The 13,919-nt window shown below is 42.6% G+C and overlaps 1 protein-coding gene across 2 annotated transcripts; it reads right to left on the minus strand.

Moving 5' to 3' along the window:
* Positions 1–2,391: 2,391 nt before the first annotated feature.
* Positions 2,392–13,336, minus strand: LOC115227526 (G/T mismatch-specific thymine DNA glycosylase). Of its 2 annotated transcripts, XM_036498644.1 has the most exons (6): positions 13,312–13,336; positions 8,235–8,367; positions 5,977–6,059; positions 5,257–5,333; positions 2,968–3,236; positions 2,392–2,937 (listed from the first exon to the last, which is right to left on the minus strand). In XM_036498644.1, the coding sequence occupies exons 1-6, from the start codon at positions 13,328–13,330 to the stop codon at positions 2,574–2,576; spliced, it is 945 nt and encodes a 314-aa protein (XP_036354537.1). In that variant the 5' UTR covers positions 13,331–13,336; the 3' UTR covers positions 2,392–2,573. The 2 variants fall into 2 exon arrangements, with proteins under 2 accessions (XP_036354537.1, XP_029654184.2); XM_029798324.2 differs by having other exon boundaries at positions 2,396–3,236.
* Between the last annotated feature and the right edge of the window lie 583 nt (positions 13,337–13,919).

Below are 13,919 nucleotides of genomic sequence, written 5' to 3' on the forward strand. Positions count from 1 at the left end.
GAGTTTTGGATGCCGAGGTGGAAATACACACCACCATCCAGCCATCGGAAAAACGCTATGGTTTTTTTTTTTCGATGGCCGGATAACTGAAGAGATGGTGGTGTGGATTTCCACCTCAGCATCCGAAACTCAGAGTTTTATCTTGGTTACCGAATAATTGTCACATATTATTTTACAGATAAATTTCCTCTATTTACATAATATTGAGGTCTCTTTCTTTCTTTTGTTATCTTACCGTATTTACCAATATATATATATATATAAAGGGAAAGTTTACAAAAATAAACAAAAGACGAAGGCAGGTGGAGTACAAACAAACAAATGTATTAGTATAGCGCTCAGGAATAGAAACAGAACAAGTCTTTTACGTTTCGAGCCTATGCTCTTCGACAGAAAGATACACAGAAAAGAAACAAGGAGAGAAAAAAATGCGTGTAGGAGCTATACATACACACACACATAAGAAATAAGGACAAACACAAGTTTATATTATAGTTCCTATGTGTGTTTCACCATTATGGTTGTTTGGAGTCCAGCAATGTGTTCCAAATGCGTTTAGATAGTCAACCACAATGGATCATCAGGGAACACTTTATTGCATTAAGTTACAGATATATATATATATATAAATATGTTAATCGAAGTACATGGTATTACAGATGTATGACAGCCAATTTTTACCAATCAGTTTTGCACAGGATATTACGTAACCGGACGGTCAGCTAATAACTGCGCTCATCAGAGATGGCAGGAAATGGGGGAGGGAATGGTAACTGCTTTCTTGGGGAAATATAACTGGCAGGAAATGGGGGGGGGATGTAACTGGAGGTGGGGATCTGTCACATCCAGTTTGCGGGTAGTGTGGGAATGATGAAACATAATCGTTGGAGATAATTAAGGGCCCATCTCCCCACCAAACAAACATACAAGTGCCCATTCGTTTTGATTTATGAATTCTTAGATGACTACAGATATATGGATATATAAATACAGATATATAGATATATTTGTTGACAAATATATATATAAAAGATTTGGGTTTAAATTCCTCATTCCACTTAATTGTTGCACCTGGGTTTTTTGCCCTTCTCCCCACCAATTTTGAAACCCTGTCGGCGCCCACCCTCACCCAAGAGAACTTTTGTCTTTTGCTTTGTCCTTAATTTTTCACACACACACACACACCACAAACACACACACAAAAATCCCTGAGTTTGAAGGATGAAGGCTGTATCATCACTATTATCCCAGAATAATAATGATACTGATGCTGCTGCTGATTATGATAATGATATGCAAATGTATTCATATATATAACTTATGAATATGTATATGTATGTATGTATATGTATCTATATACATATACAGTAGCATCCTGTCATTGAATATGTTGATTAAATTATTTCCATTTAATTATTAATAGTTAGGGTTAGGGTTAGAACGTTTCAGAACGTAATGGCGGATGAAATACCTATTTCCTTACTACCCACAAGGGGCTAAACACAGAGGGGACAAACAAGGACAAACATAGGTATTAAGTCGATTACATCGACCCCAGTGCGGATGAAATACCACTAAGCATTTCATCTGGCGTGCTAACGATTCTGCCAGCTTGCTACCCTACTATTAATTATATCATCCTAGAAACAAGTAAAAATAAATCAGCCCTCTTTTTATTTCCTTCAGACACAAAAGAATTAAAAAATTAAATTCTGCAACTTCTCTAGCCATGTGGATGACTTACAAGGGGACAAGGGGTCATTAAAAATTTGCAGGAGGATCAGTTAATTACGATTTTTTTCCAACATATTCCCCTCTCAGATTCACACACATATTACAGTGGTCCTTCGCTTTTTCTAAGCCCTCTAAAAGAACTTGGAAGGTTAGACCTCCAACAAGGCCCTTCATGATACCTCTTAAAGCCAGGAACAGTTCAGTACTGTATAGACATGATTCTGTTATAAAAACCACCAGGTATCTGACTAAGTATCCCACTACCCATTTCGGTGTGAAAAAAATTTAAGCTTTAAAGGTCCTTAAATGATGCGAATTTTTGTGCTCTCATTGATACTATCAGTTATTGCATTAAGCTAATTTAAAATTTTTCGCATTTAAAAGAATAGAAAATCTTCGTTCCACCCAAATATAATCATTAAATAAATGGAAATAATTCATGATTAAATGATTAATACACTAGTCTTTAATCTGTGTGATACCACTGTGTGTGCATGTGTGTATGTACATATATATATATATATACATGCACATATTTATAGATATACAAATATACATACAAATATATATATATATATATATATTAATATATATATATATATATATAAATACATATGTATATATATACACATATATATATACATATTTATACATATACATATATATACATATACATATACACCTATATATATACACATATATATATATGTATAGTGTGCATATAAATACATACATATAGGGGGGTGATAAAGTAGTAGGTAATACCACCTACAGATGTACCCAATTTCGCTTTTCACCCACCCCTTTTCAGCATCACCTCCTCCTCACACCACCACCCATCACGTGGGGAAGGGAAGGTAGTCGTACGACGCCTGTGGGTAGTTGGTGTACTCGGACATACCGACGGGGACCGGCTGGTTGGGCGGCGGCGGGGAGAGCATGTCGAACGGCATGGCTTGGAAACTCGGAGTGGTGGACGTGGGCGGAGTAGACGTGGAGGGCGGCGCGCAAGCGGACGGGGACAACATGCCGGTGCCAGGGGGCGCACCAGCAAATTCAGACCCCTTCTCCGAGCTGAGGCCCAGTTCTGCGCCTTGCCCTACACCAGCGCTTAGGCCCTTGCCCATGGGCATCTGACCATAATCATCCGTGTCATACGTTGGTTCGGGCTTCACGTAAGATGAACTTGAAGTTGAACCCTGAAGGGGGCAATTGAGTGGGAGGCAACTAGATGGGGGCAATGGGTAGGCAGGGTTTTCTATCTTGGGAGCCTTCAGTTTCTTGCTGTTAGGGGTCTTCTCTGCTTTTTCTGTTTTGTCAACCTTCTCCGTCTTCACCTTCAGTTCGAGATCAGGGAAGCAGACCTCACTCTCATCAAGCGTCTTGATCTTCCCAACCAAGAAGTCTCGCAGCCTCCTCAGTGCCACATAAAACGGGACCTTGTCGATGGCCCTTGGAAGCTGGGAGCATCGAGCACTGGATGAGGGCATCACAAAGACTGTCTGTAAAGAAAAAAAAAAGAAAAAATACATATATATACTCTGTTGCCGAACCGCTAAGTTACGGGGACGCAAACATACCAGCAACGGTTGTCAAGCGATGAAGGAGAGACAAACACAGACACATACATACATATATACTCTTTTACTTGTTTCAGGCATTTGACTGTGGCCATGCTGGAGCACCGCCTTTAGTCGACCAAATCGACTCCGGGACTTATTCTTTGTAAGACTAGTTCTTATTCTACGGGTCTCTTTTGCCAAACCGCTAAGGTACGGGTACATAAACACACCAGCAACGGTTGTCAAGCGATGAAGGGGAGACAAACACAGACACATACATACATATCTACTCTGTTACTTGTTTCAGTCACTTGACTGTGGCCATGCTGGAGCACCGCCTTTAGTCGAGCAAATCGACCCCACGACTTATTTTTTGTAAGCCTAGTACTTATTCTATTGGTCTCTTTTACTGAACCGCTATGTTACGGGGGACGTAAACACACCACCATCGGTTGTCAAGCGATGTCGGGGGAGACAAACATATACACGCACACACATATATATATACGACGGGCTTCTTTCAGTTTCCGTCTACCAAATCCACTCATAAGGCTTTAGTCGACCAGAGGCTGTAGTGAAAAAGTCCTTAACGTTTCGAGCCTACGCTCTTCCACAGAAAGGAACACAGAAAGAAACAAGGAGAGAAAACAAAGAATGTGTAGTGGCTGGTGAGGTATCATGAATGCCAGACAGAAGGGCTAGCACCGCCTTTAGTCAAACAAATCGACCCCAGGACTTATTCTTTGTAAGACTAGTACTTATTCTACGGGTCTCTTTTGCCAAACCGCTAAGGTACGGGGACGTAAACAAACCAGCAACGGTTGTCAAGCGATGAAGGGGAGACAAACACAGACACACAGATATATACATATACAACAGGCTTCTTTCAGTTTCCGTCTACCAAATCCACTCACAAGGCTTTGGTCGGCCTGAGGCTATAGTAGAAGACACTTGCCCAAGGTAACACGCACTGCCTTTAGTCGACCAAATCGACCCCAGGACTTATTATTTGTAAGCCTAGTACTTATTCTATCGGAATCTTTTGCTGAACCGCTAAGTTACGGGGACGTAAGCACACCAGCGTTGGTTAACAAGCAATGAAGGGGAGACAAAAACAGACACACAGACATATATACTATTTTACTTGTTTCAGTCATTTGACTGTGGCCATGCTGGAGCACCGCCTTAAGTCGACCAAATTGACCCCAGGACAAATTCTGTGTAAGCCTAATACTTATTCTATAGGACTCTTTTTGCCGAACCACTAAGTTACAGGAATGTAAACACAGCAGCATCGGTTGTCAAGCGATGTTGGTGGGCGAACAAACAAACACACACACACATATATATATATATATATAATATGAAAGGCTTCTTTCAGTTTCCATCTACCAAATCCACTAACAAGGCTTTGGTCGGCCCGAGGCTATTGTAGAAGACACTTGCCCAAGGTTCCAAGCAGTGGGACTGAACCCGGAACCATGTGGTTGGTAAGCAAGCTACTTACCACACAGCCACTCCTGCGCCTCATCATCATCATCATCATCATTTAACGTCCATTTTCCATGCTGGCATGGGTTGGACGGTTTGACAGGAGCTGGCCAGTCGAAGAGCTGCCCAGGTGATGATGATGATGGTGATTGGAGGTAGTAGTGGTGATGATGATGGTGGTGGTGGTGGCAGGGATGATGATGATGAATATCCTCATTGGTGACAAACCAATCACTGACTTAACGAATCATTGATGAGTGATAAGGGACCTGCCTGGGCTTAAATCCGGAAGGAACAAATATCACAGGGGGCGATTTAGTGATTCAACAATTAGACATTGACAAAATAAATTAATACCCTGACTGAAGCAAGTACTGTGGAGTGGGGGGGAGGAATATGCATCAGCACCACCTCCACCATTCGCTGCACCCCACCCACCCACCCACCCCCATCACACAGAGATACTTACAGTTTCGGTGCCTTCAAGTTTGGCAGGCTGTTTCCCAAAAGCAAAATTTTTGCTTCCGCTGAAGATTTCGTAAATACCTGAAACAGAACAGAGAAATAATGAAGGTGTTGATGATGATGATGATGATGATGATAATGATGTTGGTGGTGGTGGGGGGGGGGCAGTACACACGCGGTCGTATACACATACACATACACACACACACACATATATATATATGACAGGCTTCTTTCAGTTTCCATCTACCAAATCCACTCACAAGGCTTTGGTCGACCCAAGGCTATAGTGGAAGACACTTGCTCAAGGTGCCATGCAGTGGGACTGAACTCGGAACCATGTGGTTGGTAAGCAAGCTACTTACCACACAGCACTCCTGCACCTATATATATATATATATATACATATGTATATATACGACAGGCTTCTTTCAGTTTCCGTCTACCAAATCCACTCACAATGCTTTGGTCGGCCCGAGGCTATAGTAGAAGACACTTGCTCAAGGTTCCAAGCAGTGGGACTGAACCCAGAACTATGTGGTTGGTAAGCAAGCTACTTACCACACAGCCACTCCTACGCCTTATATGTTGTGACGGAGAAAAAACACAAGAGTATCATTATAGTAGATGAAGAAATAGAAAGAAAATGAAAGGGAAAAATATAACACAAAACGATATAAAAAGACAAAAGAAAAAAAAAAAAAAACTAAATATGGATTCTCACCTTTGCCATTAAATACAGCGATTTTCGGACCATAGAACTTGAGTTTTTCCAACAACTGTTTCCCTCCATCACGGATTTCTTTCCTAGAAATAACGAGCAAATATATTATTAACTCCTAATATATACACTTAATTAATAAGACTTTTGTCCACGGTTATTGAACACTAGCAGTATCGCCCGGCGTTGCTCGGGTTTGTAAGGGAAATAACTATATAAGCATTTATAGAGAGTTACTTCCCTTATATAAACCGAGCGAAAATGCATTACAAATGCGGAAAAATTGTGGTAAATTTTATTTTTAAATCGTAGACTCATCGTAGACGCACGTTAATACCCAAAAGGGCTCGTTATGAAACATGACTATAAGATACTCGGTTTTGGTTAAACTGCACTGCAAAATGTGGGAGTAGTTAGGAATCTAAATCGTAGGAGACAGACACACAACCTCACTTTTATATATAAAGATGTAGTTGTGTGTGTGTCTGTCTACACCGATTTTGATTCCTAACTACTCCCACATTTTGCGGTGCAGCTTAACCAAAAGCGGGTATCTTATAGTCATGATTCATATCGAGTCCTTCTGGGTATTAGCGTGCGTCTACGATGAGTCTACGATTTAAAAAAAAATTTACCATAATTTTTTCCCATTTTTAATGCATTTTTTTGCTATTATATAAGGGAAGTAACTATCTAAAAATGTATTATTAAATCTCAGAACGTAAAAAGCTACAGTAACCCCCCCCCTTTATGGTTAGCCATATTGAGATGCTTTATACTTTACATCTCTAAAAATGCTTATATAGTTATTTCCTTTACAAACCCGAGCAACGCCGGGCAATACTGCTAGTTTATATATAAAAATGTAGTTGTGTGTGTGTCTGTCTACACCGATTTTGATTCCTAACTACTCCCACATTTTGCGGTGCAGCTTAACCAAAAGCGGGTATCTTATAGTCATGTTCATATCGAGTCCTTCTGGGTATTAGCGTGCGTCTCCGATGAGTCTACGATTTAAAAAAAAATTTACCATAATTTTTTCCCATTTTTAATGCATTTGTTTTTTCTATTATATAAGGGAAGTAACTATCTAAAAATGTATTATTAAATCTCAGAACGTAAAAAGCTACAGTAACACCCCCCCCTTTATGGTTAGCCATATTGAGATGGCTATTATACTTTACATCTCTAAAAATGCTTATATAATTATTTCCTTTACAAACCCGAGCAACGCTGGGCGATACTGCTAGTTTATATATAAAAATGTAGTTGTGTGTGTGTCTGTCTACACCGATTTAGATTCCTAACTACTCCCACATTTTGCGGTGCAGTTTAACCAAAACCGGGTATCTTATAGTCGTGATTCATATCGAGCCCTTCTGGGTATTAGTGCACGTCTACGATGAGTCTACGATTTGAAAAAAATTTACCATCGTTTTTCTGCATTTTTAATGCATTTTCACTCGGTTTATGTAAGGGAAGTAACTCTCTAAAAATGCTTATATAGTTATTTCCCTTACAAACCCGAGCAACGCTGGGCGATACTGCTAGTTTATATATATAAAAATGTATTTGTGTGTGTGTCTGTCTACACCGATTTAGATTCCTAACTACTCCCACATTTTGCGTGGCAGTTTAACCAAAACCGGGTATCTTATAGTCGTGATTCATATCGAGCCCTTCTGGGTATTAGTGCACGTCTACGATGAGTCTACGATTTGAAAAAAATTTACCATCGTTTTTCTGCATTTTTAATGCATTTTCGCACTCGGTTTATGTAAGGGAAGTAACTCTCTAAAAATGCTTATATAGTTATTTCCCTTACAAACCCGAGCAACTCCTGGCGATACTGCTAGTGTATACTAAATAAATAATAGGTTTTTTTCTCCAAACTTAGTAAATATTAGATCTAACATTTTCTTTTAATCCAACTTATTAAAATAATTACCACTTAGTAGCCAATTATGATTGTATATATTAATGCGGATGTTAAAAGGGGATGTTAAAACAATGATGATGATGATGATGATGGTGGTGGTGGAGATGATGATGATGATGGTGGAGATGATGATGATGGTGGTGGTGGAGAAGATGGTGATGGTGGAGATGATGATGATGATGACGGAGGTGGTGGTGGTGGAGGTGATGATGAAGACGATGATAATGGTAGTGGTGAGAGACATGATGATGATGATGACAGTGGTGGTGGTGGAGGTGATGATGATGATGATGATGATGATGATGATAAAGAAATCCCATACTTGCTCAGGTCTCCGCTGCCTCTTGTTGTGCGTTCTACAATATTGGTGAACCCAATGCCATGGTTGAGCAGCTTGCTGTCATCATATGCCGTCATCGGTTCGGGAATCAACTCGGAAAGGTGTAGACATTTCCCTACAATAACAAACGCAAAAAAAAATTTTTTAAATAAAAATAGAAAAAAGGCGCAGGAGTGGCTGTGTGGTAAGTAGCTTGCTTACCAACCACATGGTTCCGGGTTCAGTCCCACTGCGTGGCATCTTGGGCAAGTGTCTTCTACTATAGCCCCGGGCCGACCAAAGCCTTGTGAGTGGATTTGGTAGATGGAAACTGAAAGAAGCCCGTCGTATATATATATATATATGTATATATAGGCGCAGGAGTGGCTGTGTGGTATGTAGCTTGCTTACCAACCACATGGTTCCGGGTTCAATCCCACTGCGTGGCACCTTGGGCAAGTGTCTTCTACTATAGCCCCGGGCCGACCAAAGCCTTGTGAGTGGATTTGGTAGATGGAAACTGAAAGAAGCCTGTCGTATATATATATAGGCGCAGGAGTGGCTGTGTGGTAAGTAGTGCTTACCAACCACATGTTCCGGGTTCAGTCCCACTGCGTGGCATCTTGGGCAAGTGTCTTCTACTATAGCCCCGGGCCGACCAAAGCCTTGTGAGTGGATTTGGTAGATGGAAACTGAAAGAAGCCTGTCGTATATATATATAGGCGCAGGAGTGGCTGTGTGGTAAGTAGCTTGCTACCAACCACATGGTTCCGGGTTCAGTCCCACTGCGTGGCATCTTGGGCAAGTGTCTTCTACTATAGCCCCGGGCCGACCAAAGCCTTGTGAGTGGATTTGGTAGATGGAAACTGAAAGAAGCCTGTCGTATATATATATAGGCGCAGGAGTGGCTGTGTGGTAAGTAGCTTGCTTACCAACCACATGGTTCCGGGTTCAGTCCCACTGCGTGGCATCTTGGGCAAGTGTCTTCTGCTATAGCCTCGGGCCAACCAAAGCCTTGTGAGTGGATTTGGTAGATGGAAACTGAAGAGCCTGTCGTATATATATAGGCGCAGGAGTGGCTGTGTGGTAAGTAGCTTGTTTACCAACCACATGGTTCCGGGTTCAGTCCCACTGCGTGGCATCTTGGGCAAGTGTCTTCTGCTATAGCCTCGGGCCAACCAAAGCCTTGTGAGTGGATTTGGTTAGATGGAACTGAAAGAAGCCTGTCGTATATATATATAGGCGCAGGAGTGGCTGTGTGGTAAGTAGCTGTTTACCAACCACATGGTTCCGGTTCAGTCCCACTGCGTGGCATCTTGGGCAAGTGTCTTCTGCTATAGCCTCGGGCCAACCAAAGCCTTGTGAGTGGATTTGGGAGATGGAAAACTGAACAGAAGCCTGTCGTTTATATATATAGAGGCGAGGAGTGGCTGTGTGGTAAGTAGCTTGTTTACCAACCACATGGTTCCGGGTTCAGTCCCACTGCGTGGCATCTTGGGCAAGTGTCTTCTGCTATAGCCTCGGGCCAACCAAAGCCTTGTGAGTGGATTTGGGAGATGGAAACTGAAAGAAGCCTGTCGTTTATATATATAGGCGCAGGAGTGGCTGTGTGGTAAGTAGCTTGCTTACCAACCACATGGTTCCGGGTTCAGTCCCACTGCGTGGCATCTTGGGCAAGTGTCTTCTGCTATAGCCTCGGGCCAACCAAAGCCTTGTGAGTGGATTTGGTAGATGGAAACTGAAAGAAGCCTGTCGTATATATATATAGGCGCAGGAGTGGCTGTGTGGTAAGTAGCTTGCTTACCAACCACATGGTTCCGGGTTCAGTCCCACTGCGTGGCATCTTGGGCAAGTGTCTTCTACTATAGCCCCGGGCCGACCAAAGCCTTGTGAGTGGATTTGGTAGATGGAAACTGAAAGAAGCCTGTCGTATATATATATAGGCGCAGGAGTGGCTGTGTGGTAAGTAGCTTGTTACCAACCACATGGTTCGGGTTCAGTCCCACTGCGTGGCATCTTGGGCAAGGTCTTCTACTATAGCCCCGGGCCGACCAAAGCCTTGTGAGTGGATTTGGTAGATGGAAACTGAAAGAAGCCTGTCGTATATATATATAGGCGCAGGAGTGGCTGTGTGGTAAGTAGCTTGCTTACCAACCACATGGTTCCGGGTTCAGTCCCACTGCGTGGCATCTTGGGCAAGTGTCTTCTACTATAGCCCCGGGCCGACCAAAGCCTTGTGAGTGGATTTGGTAGATGGAAACTGAAAGAAGCCTGTCGTATATATATATAGGCGCAGGAGTGGCTGTGTGGTAAGTAGCTTGCTTACCAACCACATGGTTCCGGGTTCAGTCCCACTGCGTGGCATCTTGGGCAAGTGTCTTCTACTATAGCCCCGGGCCGACCAAAGCCTTGTGAGTGGATTTGGTAGATGGAAACTGAAAAGCCTGTCGTATATATATATAGGCGCAGGAGTGGCTGTGTGGTAAGTAGCTTGCTTACAACCACATGGTCGGGGGTTCGTCCCACTGCGTGGCATCTTGGGCAAGTGTCTTCTACTATAGCCCCGGGCCGACCAAAGCCTTGTGAGTGGATTTGGTAGATGGAAACTGAAAGAAGCCTGTCGTATATATATAGGCGCAGGAGTGGGGTGTGGTAAGTAGCTTGCTTACCAACCACATGGTTCCGGGTTCAGTCCCACTGCGTGGCATCTTGGGCAAGTGTCTTCTACTATAGCCCCGGGCCGACCAAAGCCTTGTGAGTGGATTTGGTAGATGGAAACTGAAAGAAGCCTGTCGTATATATATATAGGCGCAGGAGTGGCTGTGTGGTAAGTAGCTTGCTTACCAACCACATGGTTCCGGGTTCAGTCCCACTGCGTGGCATCTTGGGCAAGTGTCTTCTACTATAGCCCCGGGCCGACCAAAGCCTTGTGAGTGGATTTGGTAGATGGAAACTGAAAGAAGCTGTCGTATAATATATAGGCGCAGGAGTTGCGTGTGTGGTAAGTAGCTTGCTTACCAACCACATGGTTCCGGGTTCAGTCCCACTGCGTGGCACCTGGGCTAGTGTCTTCTGCTATAGCCTCGGGCCAACCAAAGCCTTGTGAGTGGATTTGGTAGACGAAACTGAAAGAAGCCCGTCGTATATATATATATATATATATATATTATATATATATATATATATATATAATATATTATGTATATATATAATATATATGCAGGAGTGGCTGTGGTGGTAAGTAGCTTGTTTACCAACCACATGGTTCCGGGTTCAGTCCCACCGCGTGCACCTTCGGCAAGTGTCTTCTACTATAGCCCCCCGGGCCGACCAAAGCCTTGTGAGTGGATTTGGTAGATGGAAACTGAAAGAAGCCTGTCGTATATATATATATATATATACATATATATGCAGGAGTGGCTGTGTGGTAGTAGCTTGCTTACCAACCACATGGTTCCGGGTTCAGTCCCACTGCGTGGCACCTTGGGCAGTGTCTTCTACTATAGCCCCGGGCCGACCAAAGCCTTGTGAGTGGATTTGGTAGATGGAAACTGAAAGAAGCCTGTCATATATATATATATATATATATATATATATATGTGCGTGTGTGTTTGTGTGTCATTGCTTGACAACCGATGCTGGTGTGTTTGTGTCCCCGTTACTTAGTGGTTCGGCAAAAGAGACCGATGGAATAAGTACTGGGCTTACAAAAGAATAAATCCTGGGGTCGAGTTGCTCGACTAAAAAAGGCGGTGCTCCAGCATGGCCGCAGTCAAATGACTGAAACAAGTAAAAGAGTAAATAAAAAAATAGAAACAAACAATCATGACTACAAGGGGAGACAACTGGGATGGTAGACGTAGACGTAATAGAGGCACTGGTATGGTTGTGTGGTTAAGAATCTTGATTCTCGGGTCATGTGGTCTCAAGTTCAATCCTTCAGCACAATACCTTGGGCAAGTGTTTTTACTATAGCCATGGTGAGTGGATTTGGTAGGCGGAAACTAAAACTGAAACATATATATATATATAGGTGCAGGAGATGGCTGTGTGGTAAGTAGCTTGCTTACCAACCACATGGTTCAGGGTTCACTCCCACTGCGTGGCATCTTGGGCAAGTGTCTTCTGCTATAGCCCCGGGCCGACCAATGCCTTGTGAGTGGATTTGGTAGACGGAAACTGAAAGAAGCCTGTCGTATATATGTATATATATATATATGTATGTGTTTGTGTGTCTGTGTTTGTCCCCCTAGCATTGCTTGACAACTGATGCTGGTGTGTTTATGTCCCCGTTACTTAGCGGTTCGGCAAAAGAGACCAATAGAATAAGTACTGGGCTTACAAAGAATAAGTCCCGGGGTCTATTTGCTCGACTAAAGGCGGTGCTCCAGCATGGCCGCAGTCAAATGACTGAAACAAGTAAAAGAGTAAAAGAGTAAAAGAGTATATATATATATGTGTGTGTTTTCATGTGTCTGTGTTTGGCCCCCCAACATCACTTGACAACCGCTGCTGGAAAGCGGATGTTAAACGATGACGATGACGATGATGATATATATGTGGAGGCGCAATGGCCCAGTGGTTGTAGGATTGCGGTTTCGATTCCCAGACCGGGCATTGTGAGCGAAAACACATAAAAGCTCTACGAGGCTCCGTCAGGGGGTGGTGGTGATCCCTGCTGTACTCTTTCACCACTCTTTCTTTCACTCTTTCTTCTGTTGGCCTGCTCGCTTAGCCAGCAGGGTGGTGTCATTTGAAGGCTAAAACAATGCAAAGCGCATTGTGACCAGCGATGTGGAGCAACATCCGATAGCCTGGTCGGTCACGGTGATCACGGTGTGATATATATATATACGGTTTAAGTAATCGGGATTCAAGTGAGCTCTAATGAATTCACATGAATATGGTCCTTAACTAGGATGCACCGGAAATCTATATGGTGTTAACCATACGACAAGTGGGGTGATTACAAATAAGGAAAAAAGCAACAAGAATAGATCAATATATCGGTACAATTGTTTCGTGCGAAGACGGCTTTATTAAGGCTGCAAATATTGCAGTAAATATAAGTGACCCGTACTCATCAGCCGAAAAAACATCTGAGTTCTCCAAACATCTAAGTGGGTGGTGTTACACACTTGAAACATTGGTGATATATTGATCCATTCTTGTTGCTTTTTTCTATATATATATATATATATATATATATATATATATATAGGGACAGTTCACCAAAACACAAAAGATGAAGACAGGGGTGTAGACAACAAACAGATGTATTAGTATAATGCTCAGAAAGTGAAGAAGTCTTTAATGTTTCGAGCCTATGCTCTTCTACAGAAAGAAATAAGGAGAGAAAATAAAGAATGTGTAATGGCTAGCAATCTATCATGGCATATATACACATATACGACAGGCTTCTTTCAGTTTCCGTCAACCAAATCCACTCACAAGGCTTTGGTCGGCCCGAGGCTATAGTGGAAGACACTTGCCCAAAGTATCACACAGTGGGACTGAACCCGGAACCTTGTGGTTCGTAAGCAAGCTACTTACCACACAGCCACTCCTATATATATATATTTATATATATATACGACGGGTTTCTTTCAGTTTCTGTCAACCAAATCCACTCACAAGGCTTTGGTCGGCCCGAGGCTATAGTAGAAGACACTTGCCTATGGTACCATG

This window comes from Octopus sinensis, unplaced genomic scaffold (assembly GCF_006345805.1).
Source record: "Octopus sinensis unplaced genomic scaffold, ASM634580v1 Contig04319, whole genome shotgun sequence".
In the NCBI taxonomy this organism is placed as follows: domain Eukaryota; kingdom Metazoa; phylum Mollusca; class Cephalopoda; order Octopoda; family Octopodidae; genus Octopus; species Octopus sinensis.

Coding starts and splice junctions, on each gene's coding strand:
- LOC115227526 (XM_029798324.2), bottom strand. Junction 6,060..8,234: donor GGCAGCGGAGACCTGAGCAA/GTATGGGATTTC, acceptor CGTTATTTCTAG/GAAAGAAATCCGTGATGGAG. Junction 5,334..5,976: donor CGCTGTATTTAATGGCAAAG/GTGAGAATCCAT, acceptor GTTCTGTTTCAG/GTATTTACGAAATCTTCAGC.